Genomic DNA, 17,944 nt, shown 5'->3' on the forward strand with positions numbered 1-17,944 from the left:
TCGTGTAGATGAATGGAGGAAAAACGAAGCGATGGAGCGGAGGGAACGATAAAAACTCCGCCAGTGACACTCCCTCACAGCTGCACTCATACCAATGTAATGGTCGCCTAGCGTTATCAATTATTCATAGCGGCGCTACTTGGCCAAGAGTCTTCACGAAGAGATGACATAACTTCCTTTGGCCCTTGGATGCGCAACATCTGTACTCTGAAAGGACAGCTTCTGTCGCAAAGCAATCATAAGGCTCACTCGAGGACGACGACGTATTACGCACCCGCGTCCTCGCTCGCTGCATTTCACTCTGGAAACGGGAAAAAGGGTGAAAAGGAACAGCCAAGAACCCTCGCTAGGATTGCAACTGATTTGCGGCGTATAAACAAGTGCATCAGGATCTATTTTCCAATTCCGCACATCAGCAGCCATGCAGTTGATGAGCGCGTTTGCTATTCCCTTCGCTCTCAAGGATTCATAGAAGTGAAGGATCCAACTTCTAGAGCTCCATTCAGCATGACTATCATGGTATCACTGTATGGCCCTTAGTCGCTCCGCACTGAGTAGTGCACTATCGTGGGGGACGTGATTAACGCTCCCTCAGCTTCACTTGCTTGTTCTTGGTTTATCTTCTTCAGAAAAGCGAACGCTAAGAGCTTACTTTGGTAAACTTGTTTTTTTTTTTGTTTTACTGCGGTTCCTAATAGCCTGCAAACATTTTAAGCCGCCCTGGAAATAGGATATTGCAGCAATTGAAGGGATAAAAGATGCTTTCCTTTTGTATCGCATGGATGCTTGAATGGGGTTTCCATATTTCAATGCAGTCATTCGTGTTACATTTCCTTTTCTTTCCACGATATCAACGAAAGCAGGGGTTTTTTGTGTCTCATTTTAATATAAACATAATTAAAAGGAATGGAATTGAAATGATTTGCGAAATGTTTGATGACTACAGTACCGTAAAAGAGGGTGGGCAAACAAATTTAAATTGATATTTGCGTAACATTTATGAATGAATGAACAACGATAACACGAATAACTTGAGACGAATTTTCTTGTGAAAGCAACTGCGGCCGATAATGACGTCCAATTGTGTCACAAGATAAACTGTAACAGAAGCTAAATGTTGCATCTTTTTCTTGAACATTGCCGTACGCACAATGTCTAGTGGATGGTAGTAATCAAGATAATACAAGGCTACTTAGTTACAATCATGGATGCCGGCCTATTCCTCAGCAAGACAATGAGATCCACTCAAGATTTAGTGTCACTGTGATGGAAATCAGCGTGGCTTCTGGCCACATCTCCTGCTCATTTGCCTCTCTCTCTCTCTCTCTCTCTGCTTCTCCTCCAGATGTCTGCTCATACGCCGGTCGGAACACTCGCATACATAATTGACGAGGAAGCCCTGCTGGTGCGAGTGAAAAAAGGATGGCAGTACATTGCGGTAAGTATCCCATTTCGGTCCATCTCCATTTCCTCGTGTCCTGGGATGCTTATCGGTGGAACAATGAGGAGCTAGACACATAATGCTCTCACTGTCTCTCTCACTCTTCACACTACCATCCGGCATCCGTACTGAAATCAATTGTCGCGTTGCTCCGGACGAGAGTGCGACAAAGCAGGCGATCAACTTTATGTTGTTTACCCTATCGTTACCCAACCAGCCTAATAAACTAAGGAATGAGGCCTCTTCCAGCCGAAATCAAATAAGATCGGTGGGTGTGTTGCTGTACGAGCAAACAACTGACAATTTGCAGCTTGAAGAACATCATTTTTTTCATTGTCATCGTCGCAATGAGAGTTATGCAAAACGATATTCAGTTACTGAAATTCATAGTTTGTGATTACAGATACGTTTTAGATTGAGATTTATATGATTTCCGCTTTAAAAATGAACACATTACAGCAGCATTGCTTCAACATTTAAGATAATTACAATCAGAAAAAACAAATATCCATTTCCAGTTGATAATTATCTCAATTCCACCGTAATGCTTTATTACAACAATATGACCAGAACGAATATATTTTCTAAGCGGAAACACTTTATCCACTTTATACGCTCGTTGAAAGCACTACCGAGTACCCAGCAATGAGCTTCATTATCGCGGAAGTACAATGACAACAATTATCAACATCAATGTCTGCTCCAGTGCATCAATTGCACCGAGTTATCGGTAAGGGCGTAATTAAATTCAATTACCAACCACTATACATTGGCGCTGCATGGTGGAAAATACCGTATTTTGCGTATTCCATAGCCCTGCAGAGATTGTGTGTTTTTTTTTTTCGTTCACCACTGCATGGCTCCCATGCCATGCATTTCATTATTGACACTTGAATAATCTCACCGGGTGGAAGCAACATTGTTTGCACGCTAGCCACAACATGAATAATACTCTAGTGAAGCCACAAGATCATGAAAGAAACCTCTGTCATCGAAAGTGCATTATGGGTTTCATGTTATTCAATTATGAAAAAAGAAGATTTCTGAGAGCATAAACAATTGAACTACACACTGTCACACTGCAACAACTGAATGTTTATCCAACTCATGCTTTTTGATTACATTTATACTATTCTCTAACACAACAAAGCACAATTGATTACTGCGCTATGTGAATTTAAAATGAAAAACATAATTTTCATTATGAATCATGGAAGCTGCATCGTAGTACAGTGTGACCTAAAAGCAACAGAACTACATAATAGAATTAATTTTCTCTGGCAGACCATAATCCTTGTCGACGGATGTAATAGAAGCTTATTTCGTCCTCCCTTGCGCCAGTGATTGCACTTTCTCGGTGCGGTTACATCGTAACACCGTACCGACTTTTGCGCTGTGCAGAAGCCATTTAAATTAAAATGTTTTAAAACGAGGTGGATAGTAACGAGTTTTAATGAATTAATAGTGGTGGAAAATCATGAACTTCCACGGTACACTAATCGCATTAAAGCAGAGCAGAACAGAGCAGGAAAATTGAAAATTGTAATAAACAGTTAGATAGGAATCATTCTTCACTCAAAGGGTATAATTGATTTATAGGCAAATGAAATCGCCCTGCCTCACAGCAAATGGTAAAAAGGTCCATCCGAGCGATCAAATTTGCATTCCGATTGACCTGCTTGAGCCGAGGACCTTTCTACTCGCACAAAGTTCGCCCTTACGTAAATAGAGCCTCAACACATTTTGTCTTCTCCATGTTCAACCTTTTTTGCAGCTTGGAACGTTCATACCGATCGCTACACCAGCCCCACCGACTACCACCGGACTGCCACCGCAACGTTCCGAGCAGCTGCAGGTATCGAACCTCATCAAAAACCATCCGCACCACGAGGAAGACTCCACGGTAAGTAACCGCACATCTTCACCCGGTTCACTGGTTGTCGCGCTAAACAAACAGCAAATAGCACCGAGTTTGTCGCCATTTGGGGACAAATTCGTTCAATTTGATGAGCTTTGACGAGTGGAACCTCTTTACATTAACGGTAACCAAAGACAATTTTAACTGAAAGCAACCTAACACATTGGATTTTCTTTCCAATCCTGCTTGGCTAATGTTGACTACTACTTTAAATATTTATTTCAACCACCGTGATCCCCCCCGAAACGGTGTCCCAGTTTTATATACGATTCCTTTTCCCCTACAATCCTCCACGAAGGACCGTATGTGAAAGATGAAATAAAACTCAATAAACACGGTCAGTTTGTTTCCGGCGGAACCGGAAAGCAATACCCAACAACAAAAAGTAAAGGCAACATCCTGCCGGAAGCGCATCGAGCTGAAACCGTTGAAACGCAACTGTGGCGGAAAATTTATCGTGCCATCGCTGTCATTGGAATTTATGTGCCATTTTTGTGGAATAATAATCCAATATTTATAATTTAACGTGTCTCTCTTCATTATTGTGCTGCCCCGCCAACGGGCCCATTAATCCGCTGCGCATGCCAGCGCCAGCAAAGCTCCTTCACTGGCACGCTGGCTGTGCGGTTGCGGCCATGCATAAGCGCTGTGCAGGGTTTTAATGCTTCGGTCCCTTTTTTTATTGAACTGCCTCTTCGCTGGTGAAGCAGCACAGCATCGGTAGCCCAAGTGCTTATGCATTGGCTTATGGTAGCGTTGTTGACGGTTTCGTGCAGTGGAAAGATCTGAAAGTTTCCTTTCACCGTTTGCTGTGGTGCACTAGTGTTTTCCAGACCGGACACTCGCCTGTCTCAATTAACCTACAATCCCTGCACCGTAACACCGTGTTTGGCACTATTAATACAGTGGAGCTATAAAATGAAAACAGAAACAAGAAAAAGCAAACAGCTAACAGCTTTCTGCTTCCTGCTGGCATCCGTCAACGATTTCGCTCGTTCGCGCTACCAACATGAACGATGCTTAAGCTAGTAAAATATTTTCTTAATTTTGCTACCATTGCTGCTGCTATGCTCAGCCACTGCTGAATTTCGGAGTGACAAAAAGCAGTAAGACATTCGTTCCGCCATCGCCATAACGGATGATCTCTCTCTCCCTACAAACCATTTGCTATTTGCTTTGCCACAAACCTCCAACGGAAGGCGATCCTTTTCATGGCGCGGTTTTTTGTACGCTTTTATTCACGTGCAACACGGAACGAAACACCGAAATGAAATTTATATACGTGCGTTGTGTATTCGTATGTTCAGCGATAGTAAAGCTCCAGCCCCTGCCCCAAACACTACTACGCGGCAGAACGTGCTCGACTTAACTGGCCTTACAGCTTCGCGCTGCGCTACAAATGTTTTCATTCCTCCTTCTCCTTTGCTTTCTCCCTTTTCTCTCTCTCTCTACCTTTTTGGTGCACATTTTACTGCCACGGTCATGACCAACTCCCCCCCCGGGAACGGCTGCTGTAACGTGTGTGCGGCATATTGTGCGTCAAAAACGAAAATAAATATTTGAAAAAAAAACAAAACACACAAAAATCCAAAACACGCGACCAACCGGGGTCGTCGGGTGGTTCCGGAACTCTGAACGACTCCCACCTGCCTCCCTCCCCGCCGAAACTAACGACTAACGACGATGACTGCGGTCTCACGGTGTCGGTCCCCGGTGGTAATGTGCAATAACCATAAAACAACGATCAACGCCGTGTTGTGCACCATTACAACACCCAAAACAACAAACTAACCATCATCCAACAACGTGTAACAACAATTCACTCCCCACCCGGATGCAGTTAACCGCCGCGACGGAGTATGAGTCGGTAAATATTTCCTCCAATGATTCCCACCTTCACCATGACCGTGGCCTAGCTGCCAGCATTCCATACGCTCTGTGCTCGACGTGTAGGCTACACATTTTGTTATTTCACCATTTCATCCCCTTGCTCAGCACGCTCATACGCTCACGCACGAACACGCATCTCGCGTTCATTTTGCCATCACACGGAAGCTTTTGCAGCATGCAGACTTTCTGCGGTCTCTCGCCTTCTCTTTGCCTCTGTTTCGGGGCCACTTCTTCCGGAAAGACAACTTTGCACGCCAGTATATCTGGCTGTTTTTGCGGCCTTTTTGCTCCTTCCGTCCGTCCTTACCGTTTATTTATTATTATTCTTTCGAATTCCCTATTCGATGCGTTTGCCCTTCCCGGCTAAGGGGAAGCGTGGGAGCTTTATTTATTCAAACATTCATTCGCTGGCTTTATCCATGGCCGGATCATTACGCGAGACGAGTAAAGACATCGAGAGTGGCCTCGTTTTGCCGCTGTGCACTGACGTCTTGGCGTCTTGGGGCCCTGTTACCAGCTGCAGCTCTCGTGTGAGGCTAACATTATGGCCGCACGCTTTCTGTGTGATTGGTTTGCTGAGCTACCACGCAGACACGTTACTGTATGAAATTTACGTTGATAAATTAATGAATTCCATTTTATTTCATGCATTTTGCGCATTTTTCCCTCCGCAAACACGTGGAAGTGTCTGATGGAGGCGCATGGTGCTTTGTACCAAAAAATGGTTTTTTTTGCCGGTTTTCGACACGTTCTGTTGGTAAAAATGGCCGTTTAACATTTATAAACTAGCACGAAATAAATGGATTTCGCTAATCGATGTTTTGTGGTCACTAGCATCGCATTTTCGCACCGGAAGCATGCTGTATCAGCGGAGGGTTTGCCCTAATGAGCGGTGTTGATTGCAAACCGTAGGTCACCGCCTGCTAGATGGTATCATTCTAAGCTCCTGCAGAGCTTCTGAGGACACTCATCGTTTCTACAACAGCAAGATGAGCACCCGAATGATCCGGCGCGTGAAAGACGTGGGAGAAACACATTTATTACGATCGTAATTTGCGATAATAATGCTAATAATAATAATTTTATAAACGAAATCTTCGTTCAGCTGACAGCAAAAGCCTCTCAGGGCAAGTGCTTTGCCACGCGGTACGACCATAAACGCAGCTCACTGTTACATTGTTGCTGATGATCGCGGGCGAGCTGGGAGCGAGCGATGATTTATGTTCGCCACCCATGCATCCGCAACAATGATTGCCACTTGCCAGTCACTCAACTGCAAACACATCAGTGTAACATTGTGTTTCACTAATGCATTCTGCGATTACCGCGTGGCTGTTCTGCATGCCAGTGTGGCAGTAATTCGCTCCTAAGCACCACTACCCGCTGCTTTCGTACCTGAACAAGGCGCGTAAACGTTTCCCAAACATCAGCCATCAGTCCACCGCGGACCGGAGGGAAACACACAAATAGGACGCGACCACGGAAGGGATGTAGTTTTCATCAAATTTTAATTAAACTCAAAATACACTCCACTCTGCGGGAAATCGCGGTTAAGGACCCTTCGAATCTCGAGTGGCAGTCAAGCGAGGCTGTCCGCACGTGGCTATGTTGTTACAGCGCACGTTTAACAGTGGGAAAAAATGGGAAACTCCACTCTGCTACTCCTCCTCCTGCTCCTCCACCAGGGTCACGAGGGTTCCATCATCATCGTTTAATTTCAGTGAAAATGTGACGAAACGATAAAAGTGTGAGCCACGACTGAGCTGAGGCGAGCGAGGTGGACGAGCGGCGATTCGATTACCGTAATTGAATTCCGGCAATTGCAATTCAAATCAACGGCGTTTTGTTTGCCACGGCCACTTTCCACGATGGGCTCATTTGTTTTAAAGAGCATCCCATCGCTCTCATTATGGGTTGGAAATATAATGTTCTTCATCGCATTTATTGGTGTAACTTAATGCATTTCATCTATTGTTATAAAAAGTAAATTTGACATTCGTGGATGCTAAACTACGCTAACTTTCTCGTAGTCAAGATATCAAATTTTACAGCTTGATTAGCTTTTCATTTTAAACAACTAATTAAGGCCCTTTATTCAATGTACATTTCTGCCATAGCTATGCTAAGTAGTCAATCGATTTTCGTTATTTTCACTCATCCCTCTCGTCTCGAATGACTGCATCATTAGTACATTTCAAGGGAGGTTGAAAATTTACCAGACAATGCTTTCAAATCATTCATTTACGACAATTTGATCACATTCACTCAGCACCATCACTGGCAGCACTAGCAGAAATCGATGGAATAGCACCACCGTATCACAACAATGTCTCATCCATCCCATCCATCAAATTAAACGAAATGCTCGTGGCGACGAAAATGTTTACATGTCACGAACGAATGCCGTACCGGCGATACTTTCACCAGTTTCTTTTGCTCTTGTATTATTTACTGCAAATTTCTTCATTTCGTCTCTCAGAGATTTGTCTTCATTTCACGCTCTGCGTTCATGCTTTCCATCATTTCGATTGTGCAGCAAAGAAAACGTTCATACTATGACCGGGCTCTGATGTAGCTGCTTCTATTTGGCATTATTCTCCATCAAAGCTTGCTACGTATGCGGCCGTGTTCTTTGTGCCTCTTTATAATACGTTTTCTCTCTCTCTCTCTGTCTCTCTTTCTCTTTCTCTTTTCCCTTCCATGTACCGATACTGTTGACAGCTGAGGATGGCAGCACTTAACGAACCGTACTCGGGCGATATGCAGGGCATTCGTGGCGCTGACTTCGCGTGCTATCGCCAGGCACGGCGTGCCGGTCTCCTAGGGACATTCAGGGCATTCCTATCGTCGAGGTAAGTGTGATACTCTATTCTCCCTTGTCTCTCTCTCTCTCTCTCTCTCTCGAGAGAGAGAGAGAGAGAGAGAGAGAGAGATCTGTTTTAAGCACTCTTGTTGCTCGATGCTGTCATTCGGTCGTCAAACGTTTACCAAAAATTGGTCTTTGTTCGCTGTTTGCTCCTTGCCCCGACTGGCACCACAAGCCACGCTATTCTCTGCACGTTAAATCACGTAAATCAAATAAAATCCACGCCGCTCTGGGCAACATTCTCGATAACGATAGTTCGCACGGTTCTATTGCTCTAGGCTTTCATACACTAAATGGAAGCATGTATTTAGATAAAGTAAATGTTTTTTTTTCTTTTCCAAAGCTAGGTGGTACTCATCGTTCAATGGATTGGAAAACAATGTATTTTTGTTTTGACTAGAATATTTGAGCCTCACTTTTAATGCTAAACGATCCTAACACCTGATGCTCCACAATTATTCCCACAATTAGTGTTTATTCCTTCTCAAATGTTCATCCTACACAACAACACTCGCTCCTCCACATCCCGATATAATTAAAATTGTGTGTTTTTTTAAAATCAAACAATGGGCTGCATCAATGGAGCACCCAACAACTCGCTGTTCTATAAATAGTTCACGGGGAAAGGTCGCTTTTCAATGGAGCTGCCCTCCAACACTCAGCAAAGCGTGTTGATTGTAGTGCTCTCAACACGATACCTACTTAATCACTGGCCCAACCCAAATCCCCCGACATGTTGTTACCACCAAAATCATTCCCGTCCCGCCCCCCCCCCCCCCCCCCCGTGTACGCTGCCTGGTTAAGCTGACTGGTTCGTATCGTAATTCAATTTCGTTTCGAAGCTGCTGGAATCTGTAAAATTTAAATTAGCTCCATTTTCACGCCAGCATCGGCCCGGCCCTGTCAACCAACTTTGTCAGATGCCCATTCATTCCGTTTCCGCCTGAGTTATTTTCCTTCTACGAGAAACTTTCCTCGCGAACAAGCTAAATGTTAATCATGGCCAGCGACCAAGCAGGCAGGCAGGAAGGCAGCCGGGTAGAAAGTTACCAGCAGCCCGGAATGGCAGCCGTAGTCACACCAATCGTACACTCATTTGGCAGATAGTCGCTGCTGGTCGCATGCCGGCAAAAGACGGATTTTCACGGTCCCAAAACATGTGTACATGCAAGTCGGCAAGGAGGAGGACTCATCTATTTAAGTCCATTCAGCGCGTACTCAGCAACGCGCAAACGGCACGTTGCCCTTAGCAACACGACAACGATGAGTGCGAGGATTATCCAAGGATTGCTGGGCTGTGCTGTGGTTGCATGCTTCTCCCCCGAGCGGCGGTATGACTGCCATTTCGTGTGACTCGCATTTGAATTTATGAACACACAGAAAACCTCCTTTCTCATATACCAACCACTTTAGAATCCCCGGGATCCTTGCTCCACTTCTGGAACGTACCGAGGGGGAAAAAAGTTTCCAATTCTGTGCTCAACTCAGTATCACGAGCAGAAAATTTTCCAGAAACCACAAAAACCTAGCACAACAGAGCGACCAACGGTGGAATGATTTTCGGTAAAGCAACTCACTCCACTCCATGCTGTAGCCTTATGTGGTTAGCATAAGGTTCTTCTAATTTCTTCGAGCTCAGCGATCGGTTTGATATTCAGGACACGATCTCCCTCCCACCACCACAGTTTAGAATGAAAGATTCTAGGGCATTCTACATAAAATCATGAAATAGAAGAAAGTTTGCAAAAAGCAGTTGAAGTGTGGTGGTGGCGGTTTCTTATTACGTTTTAAAGAAAAATCATCATCTCCTTAATAACAAAACTACTTGCTACGTGCCAATATCCTCAATAACTTCCATCGTATTGAAAACCAATATTCCATTGCGATCGAACGAAGAAATTTCCACGTCAAAGTAACCACTGATTACGGTTGGCGAACGGCAACGACAACCGAGAACGACGAGAGGCCTACTACTCTGCCGCACTTCATTCAGTGACCGTATCGCACATTATCCGCAAATCGATTTTCATTAAACGATGCCGAACCGGCCAATCACCACTTGACCACCGCTTTAAAATAATTAAAATCCTACGACCTACGGCAGGACACACAGGGACAACGATCCGGTATCCGATGACCGTCCGGTGCTGGCGGTGCTGCTAGATATATTGCTGTTTCATGTAACGAGAAGCAGCAGCAGCAGCAACGTTGCGATGGCATGAGGAAACCACGTAATCACCACGCCCTGGCCGATCGGAAGAGAGATCGTCTACGTTATCACCCAAAAGTTGACCATAATAAAATTAACACCACCACCACCACAACGAACGGAATGGAGTAACATTCTGGCACCCAAAGTCCTCTCTTCTGAAATCACCTTCTGGAAGGCATGTACGACGTCGTGGGAGCACTTTCGCTACGTCAATCCAATTAGGATGCAATTTCGGGCATCGTCGACACACTTACTTTCCTGGGGTCTCCGATCTCCGGTACCGGGGGCTCGTTTTTTCCACCCAAAAACCGGTCCGGAGACGTCACTGGACTGGAAACGCTCGATCGATTCCGCTGACGGGGTGGAAATGCAGCAAAATTAAGCGAAATACCAGCAAACCTGAACCTCGGTCCCTTGCAGCAGCAGCAACAGGAATGCTTCCAATGCTGCGAGACATTCGGCAGTTCCGGAAGGCAACTAGCGTACCGGAAGCGCTAGTCAACGGCAACGACTCGAACTCACCGTACTGTCGGTGTTGGCCCGGGGGGTTGAAAATGCAAATTATCTGCCAGGTTGTGCTGTTGTGATAGAGGTGCACTCGCTGCACTACGTTGGTGGATTGATACGTTACTTTATCGATTGCCATTAATCGGTTTGCCAACTTCTGATTGCACTATCGCACGCTTCACGATCTGCAGAAGGCGTACTGGAGAGTGCAGCTAATGAAATCAAAGACACCATGCCTCTTCCAGTGACGTATCAACCATGACCAACATTCCATGATACAGATGTAGCCGACTCGACAGTGCAGGGCCCACTAGGCAGTGCTTATCAGTGCAGAAAACCTTCGAAACACCTCTCCAAGGTGAACTTCCAATCAGCGGCGCCAGCGCTGAATGAAAATTAAACTTCAAGAACGCTCAAGCGGGCATGTACGGCATGCATTTTGCAGTGCAGTGCATCCAGAATCTTTCCTCTTTCTACCATCGTCCCACCGGGGACACCAGTCAGAGCGCCACAAGTACCTTTGGTGTAGGATGTGAGCAAGATTAAGCTCGCGGTACAGAACCAGAAGGACGTCAGAAGGTTTCACTCTCCTCTGCCGCGCCAGGGGCACAGCAAAAACACATTTCTGTGCTGACGCTTCTCGGTACAGGGTTTGTTGTTGCTTTCTCTTGCCCCCGGAGTGGATGTGAAGTAGAGCTGGAGCTTCGTTTGTGCTTTAGTACGCAGTGATCCTGGCAAACGGATTCTTTCTCGCCTCAGACCACGCCAACGTTTCGCCTTCGTATGACGTAGGATGTAGGGAATGTTAATGTTTGAACAATGCATTTCAAATATTTCATTATTCATAACGGTACGAGTATTAGAGAGACAGCAGGCGCAGAGGTGAGTGGCTAGAACAAGGTGCACAAGCAGCAGCAGTTACCGCACCACACCGTTACTGATGGAAATTTTATTACTCAATTTCCACCATTCTCGGAATCCATCGTTCCGTCGTGTGGTGTGGTGTGAGGGACGTGTATACCGTATAGCTATCACTCTCACGTGCACCGGGAAGGAGGGAGAACGTATTATTTATTCGCTTTTTGATTCCACGTCGGTGTGACGTGACGGCTTTATCACTCACGGCTTGCGCCGTTAATTGACGTAAAGCCTAACGCGCGACAGTGAAGGCCCCAAGGGCATCTTAATTCATCCGTTTAATACCTCACCACGAATGTACCAGGGCACGCGAAGTAGAGCGAAGTAAGCCATGGTGCCACCAACATAGCAGCCTCTGGCAAGGATTTGCCCTGCCGTTATCCTGGTTGTTAATTTGCTACTTTCCACAATTTTAACTGCTGCCCCCCCTTCTGCGTCGCCCATGTGTTTCCAAGTTTATGTCCAACTTTTCCTACTCCTGTTTTGCTTATTATATTCCTCCCTTCCTCGTGTGTTCTTCATGATCCTCTCTCTGTCGGGACTTTTGCGACCAACTCAAGGACTACACCATTAACTAACTTTTCTGCTCACTTTTTGCTCTCGTTGTTATTTTACGTTTTCTTCTGCAGAATCCAAAACCTGGACTCGATCGTACGGGTAGCGGACCGGGAGCTGCCGGTAGTGAATAACCGGGGCAAAGTTCTGTTCAATTCGTGGAACAGCATCTTCAACGGTCACGGTGGCTTCTTCTCACAGACCCCACAGATCTACAGCTTCAGCGGGAAGAACATCCTCACCGATATGACGTGGTAAGTACAAGTGTGTGTTGTGTATCTGCATTTGACGGGATTTGTGGTTTCCGTGTCCTCGAAATATTCGTAACTATTGGCAACGGTTTTGCCGGGAGCAGCTCATCGACTCCAAGCTAACCACCATTTTCGATGTTGCGTTGTAGTTTGTGTGGATTGGCCAGGCACTAGTAACCACAAACATTCTCTGCGCTTGTCTATCGGCTTAATGCCAAATAATTGAACCAAATGAAGTACCCTCCGGGGAATTGATCCTAATGTTCCAAATGGTACGACCGAGCTCCCTTTCTAATACCACCCATCAGTTATGGCTTTGTGGGATTTAGTTTTTGATGAAGCTTTGACATGGATTTCAACTTTCACGGCAGGTATTAGCCCCAATGGAATACGAAATGTTAGGACCTCAATCTGAAAAGGTCCTGGCTGTATGTCATGTTAAAAACTCCCCACTTTAACCTTACAGTGCCCTGCCTATGGTAATTTGCAATTTTCCCTCTAAAAGCACATTCATTAGACCGGCAAACGTTAGGCAACCGGTCAAAAGTGGACCCAAAAAATGGTAAAAAATAAATTACACCCTTGAGGTAAAATGTCTCATAGATAAAATTGCCCTAGTCATGACATAAGGACAGTGTCGGGGCGCATTGTTGTCAAAATGCTTTTATCGGAAAACCGAAACAATCACCGATGAGCTCGGCGCCCAAATCCAATCAAACGTCCGGCGCAAGATCACTTTACCAAGGTCCGTACTGTGTACCCTAGACCGGAACAACAATCGCTGAGGTCATGTCGGAACGCCAAGGCCACAAACCTCTTGGCGCCCCCATTGATAGGCGGCAAAAGGGCAATTCGGCTATAAAAATATGTGTCAAATCAAATTTACCAATCGAATCGAATTGAGTGACACGTAAATCGCAGCCCAAGCGAAATGAGATCATCTGGCATGTGGTCTGGTGCTTGTGTCTGCAAAATTCCTCCCGTCAATCACTACGGCGAGCGGTGATACTAATGCGTCTTTCGACTTCTGTCTCGCTTGTCGTTTCGTTTGTGCATAAACTTTTCGAAAAATTCTATTAAAAAGGAATATTTTATTAGTACACTTCGAAAAGCGAAACGAAGCGGTATAGTGTCAATGCGTTAATTCCATTTTCCCGCCAAATCATGAACTTTGGTGGCTGCGTTACGCATCGCTTATCAAGCGATTGAGGCGAAATGGGCGTTCGATAACGCACACATGCGTAGCATGCGTTGCGCAATGAATAATGGATTAATTTGTTTTATCTCAGTTGGCCAAAAAAGGAGAGCAACCGGGCGAGCAACTGCGTATCCGGAATTCGCCAGTGCCGGCGATCTTGTTAAGAGAGCTTTACGGCCAATAATGAAAATTCAATATCCTTTTTCCTTTCCACTGGATACTGGGCGCACGGGAGCATGACGAGCTTCGGTGCTGGACGTCGTGCATGCAGTTGATCCCCATGCGAATCCGCTGGATCATTGGCATCGTTCCAGGGCACGATAATGTTTGAAGCGAAGGGAATCCCTTTGAAACCTTTGTGAAGCTTTTTTTCTGCAAAAATAAAACCTCATTGTGCTGCCAGTCACTGGTTTTCGGGATGCAAGATGAGGAAAACATGCTGGAAATTGGATGTAAATGCCTGTTAATAGTAGTTTGTTGTGATGCCCTTAAGGTTTTGTTAATATCCGATATATTATACAATCTACTTCTCCGCTACCACCTACAGGCCCCAGAAGCTGTTATGGCACGGTTCCAGCGCACTCGGTGAGCGAGCAATAGAGACATATTGCGACGCCTGGCATTCAGCATCATCAGACAAGATCGGTCTGGCCAGCAGTTTACTAGGCAACAAATTACTCGACCAGGAACGGTACTCCTGTGATAATCGGTTCATAGTACTCTGCGTCGAAGCGGTTCCCCAGGATCGGAGGCGAAAGCGAAGAGACACTAGAAGGTATGCTAAAACCTTTGAATTGATATTATCTAAAAATGTATTAATTTTGTTTTCCTCTTTCTCTCTCTCTCTCTTGCATGCGCACGCCTCTCCTGCTAGCCAACACGAGTTTGCCAACGAAGAGGAGTACAGTCAATATCTCCAAAGCATCGACGCACTGTAGAGGAAAGAGTGAGGACGGTGAGGTTCGGTCTAGAATTACAGTTTCCAAATACTCAACGCGCAGTGCACCACCATCGTTACCGTAAATCGAGTGAAGCAACTCTAACCATACGCCAACAACGCCAACATCATCCCCATCATCATCATCACCGTACCCGTACACGGACATCACAAACGCTCGAAGGCCAATCGAGAGTGCACACTGAAGCCATTTGCGACTTTGTACTGCGACGAGATGCGAGATGAAACTAGCATTAGGTATCAGCGAGCCAAGAGTCTGTTTAAGGGACACCGACCGGTGCGCGATCCAAGGGAGAGAGATCGGGAGTTAGGTTAAAGAGGTCAAACTAGTGCGTAACTAGGCTAAGGATCAAAACGCAAGAGGGTGCAACGAGTGCGCACGCGTTGCGTTGGAAACTAATGATTCAAGAACTAATGATAATAAGTAATTTTAAATAACAAACAAGCAACAACACACAGCACACAAAAAAAATCATTACATTTGCATCATTCTGTTTTGTTGTTTAACGCTTTTCGTTGGCTCATATGTAACATACGGTCGATATTGTAATTCATGAGTTGTGTAAGTAACGCAGGGGAGGGGCAGGGGGAGACCGTGGGTGGCGCACGGAACAATTACGCAGTGTGAGGGTCAGTGGTTAGCGCGCTACCGGCAATTGCGATTCAATTAGTGCTTAACGAACATTACTCCAGTCTTACCGCGTGTCAACGAAGTCAAATTCCGAGTCAACTACTCTACCGAACTCTCGTCATGTTGATAGTCAAATTGATGGTAAAGTCTTATTGAATCTTATTGTTTAGTGGACTTGCCCTCTTAGCAAAAACGCATAAGACGCGCCCAGTTATCGATATAGCGAAGACTCGCCGATGTTGCGAGCCAGATTTTAACAAAAGAAAACGATTAAACATTTACAGTGGAGTCGGGGGGAAAGCTCGCTTATCTGCTGTATTCTTTTTCTCCTTTCTCTCTCTCTCTCTCTCTCTCTCTCACAACTCTCTCTAATCTTCCTCTCCTTTCAAAGAAATGTAATTGGTCCTTTGGACGCGTTTAGTTACGATAATGCTAACAATTTCTGCCACGTTTTGTACATTAACTCAATCATTGGTTATATATAGGGGGAAAAAAGCGACATCTCGATGCGATGAACATTAAGAGACTTGGGCACCGGTCGAGTGCTTGTACACAATAATGAAGCGTAGCAAACTCATAGCTAAACGATGACAAACCGTGTTGTGAATAATGTACGTTTGCAAATTCGACTAGAACTTTACGATATCAATTGATTTGTCAATGTCAATGAACAAACACTCTTCCAAACGAATGAGCATGATTCTTAGTCAAAAACTAACCAGAAACCCTCCTATCCCATGCCTTCCCACCAAAAAAAAAAAAAAACAATCATCCAATCATTTTCGTTCTCTTTTCTGGATGGTTTTGTCTGGGTCAAGTACACGGTCTACAGTACATTTAAAGCAATATCGGTTGTCCAAACCCAAACAGTGCGTATCAGTGACAGGAAAGTAGAAGGAGAAACAGGGGCTCATATCATTTCGTGCATATCAACACGTGGAACATGAGTTTAGTTACTGTTTTAATTTTATTAAATTGTTTGTACCATGAACGTAGCGTGTAAGCAATTTGATCGACTAATTATTGAAAGGTTGCGAGAATGGGGATTCGATTGTATCAAGCCGTCGGACAGTGCGCCAGAAAAAAATAGGGGAGAACTGGAAACTGACTTGGTGTAATAAAATTTGCAATCAATCTGAAAAAATGATGCCGTTTCCTTGGTCTCTCTAGCTTCTATGTAACTATCCGAAAAGAGCTAGGAAAAGGAATTTCCTAGTAGTAACATTCCAAAAAAACAGCAGAACGAATTGTCCGTTTTTCTAGTATTCAAATTAGTCGGCTAGAGGACATCAGAAAGGATACATTTTAGTACACCTGGTCCGAGCTTTTTCGAGAGCTTTTTAGTAGGATGACATTTTTTTACGTTGACGTTTGATTGCTTTGGCTGTTGGAGGTAAAACCAAAGAAGGCTTCGCTATTCTCCTAAAAACACTTTTCTTGATCGTTTGCTGTTTGGGTTAAGTGTTAAGTGTGACCTTCCGCAAAATAAGCGTAATTTCTTCTGGTAAGCGTATTGGGAATGCTCCACCTGTGTAGTTTTAATCTTTTCTATTTGTTTCCTTCGTGTTTTTAAGCGATTCCTATTCAGGAACGTTTGTATTTAGTAAATGGACAATGCGTTGGCAGGTGAGGCAAAGAAACGATTCCGAAATATGCTATTTTAATCCTCATTTTAACCGCATTTGTAGCCGGCTCGGGAGAAGATGAGTTCGTCATTGAGTCTTCGCAGGCCCCAAACCTTCGTGTTCGAAAAAGACAAATATGCTACCGTGAATCTGATCAATTATCGGCCAAAAAGAAAAGTAAGCCAAGGAACCGATCAAAGGCTGCTCCTGCTGCTAAGCCTGGGAACGGAGAGGTATCCAAATCGAAATCAAACGATCCTAATCCATCGCAAGCGATATCAGATGAGTTCATTCAACTGCCCGATACACAATCGCTATTCGCCGGAATAGAAACGTCGGTAGATCTGTTCAAAAATCAAGAGCAACTAGCGGCACTGTACGTAATACAACAAAATGCCATGATGCAGCAGGAAGAAGAAGAATTGGACCGGCTATTACATGGATTACGAGGAAGCTACGAAGTGGCTAGCAAACGGGTTCCCAAGACTCCCTCTTCTCCTGAAATGGTCAGTGTGAACGGTGCGACGTACCCTAGGAAAGGGAAGGAAAATGTTTCCTTTACAAGCAAATGTACCCATCCCAGCACTACCATAGAACGACCTACGTGCTCCAATTTAACTGCCAATTCGGATGCAGTTGCCGAGCAGAAACGACCAGTCGAAACACAACACCAATCGAAGTTTGAAATACAGTCGGAACCATTGAATCTATCCACGGCGCTGCCTGCTAAGAAAGCTTCGTTCGCATTTCCTCGTCCTGTGGCAGCGTCAACTCCGAGGTACCCAAGAGTGCTGCAACCTTTCGTTCAACGTTTCTCGAATAACGTGAAACAAACCGAAAGACCGAAGCAAATAAGTCCATTACAGCAAAGTGTATCCTCGACTGTAACATCAGCGCAGGAAGTGGGCATACAAGCAAACGTCCGACCGCGATACAGAAATGCAGGAATACAGAACAGAACGGATAATTGCTTC

General features: G+C 45.0%; 2 protein-coding genes across 13 annotated transcripts in view; both read left to right on the forward strand.

The window, feature by feature from the left end:
* Positions 1-16,162, forward strand: part of LOC126578952 (collagen alpha-1(XVIII) chain) — a 106,216-nt gene extending 90,054 nt beyond the window's left edge. For 10 of the 12 annotated variants that reach the window (XM_050242063.1, XM_050242064.1, XM_050242068.1 and 7 more), the window contains 7 exons: positions 1,346-1,438; positions 3,216-3,344; positions 5,200-5,226; positions 7,971-8,101; positions 12,382-12,561; positions 14,304-14,531; positions 14,631-16,162. In XM_050242063.1, coding sequence (XP_050098020.1) covers positions 1,346-1,438; positions 3,216-3,344; positions 5,200-5,226; positions 7,971-8,101; positions 12,382-12,561; positions 14,304-14,531; positions 14,631-14,694 — 852 coding nt within the window. In that variant the 3' untranslated portion in view covers positions 14,695-16,162. The remainder of the gene's footprint in view (positions 1-1,345; positions 1,439-3,215; positions 3,345-5,199; positions 5,227-7,970; positions 8,102-12,381; positions 12,562-14,303; positions 14,532-14,630) is intronic. The other 2 variants (XM_050242066.1, XM_050242075.1) reach the window with 1 other exon arrangement.
* A 575-nt stretch (positions 16,163-16,737) lies between these two features.
* Positions 16,738-17,944, forward strand: part of LOC126578954 (uncharacterized) — a 1,457-nt gene continuing 250 nt past the window's right edge. The window contains exons 1-3 of the mRNA XM_050242076.1: positions 16,738-16,849; positions 16,920-16,971; positions 17,034-17,944. The exon at positions 17,034-17,944 is cut by the window's right edge and continues 250 nt beyond it. Coding sequence (XP_050098033.1) covers positions 16,953-16,971; positions 17,034-17,944 — 930 coding nt within the window. The 5' untranslated portion in view covers positions 16,738-16,849; positions 16,920-16,952. The remainder of the gene's footprint in view (positions 16,850-16,919; positions 16,972-17,033) is intronic.

The sequence above is a fragment of the Anopheles aquasalis genome, chromosome 3 (assembly GCF_943734665.1).
Source record: "Anopheles aquasalis chromosome 3, idAnoAquaMG_Q_19, whole genome shotgun sequence".
In the NCBI taxonomy this organism is placed as follows: domain Eukaryota; kingdom Metazoa; phylum Arthropoda; class Insecta; order Diptera; family Culicidae; genus Anopheles; species Anopheles aquasalis.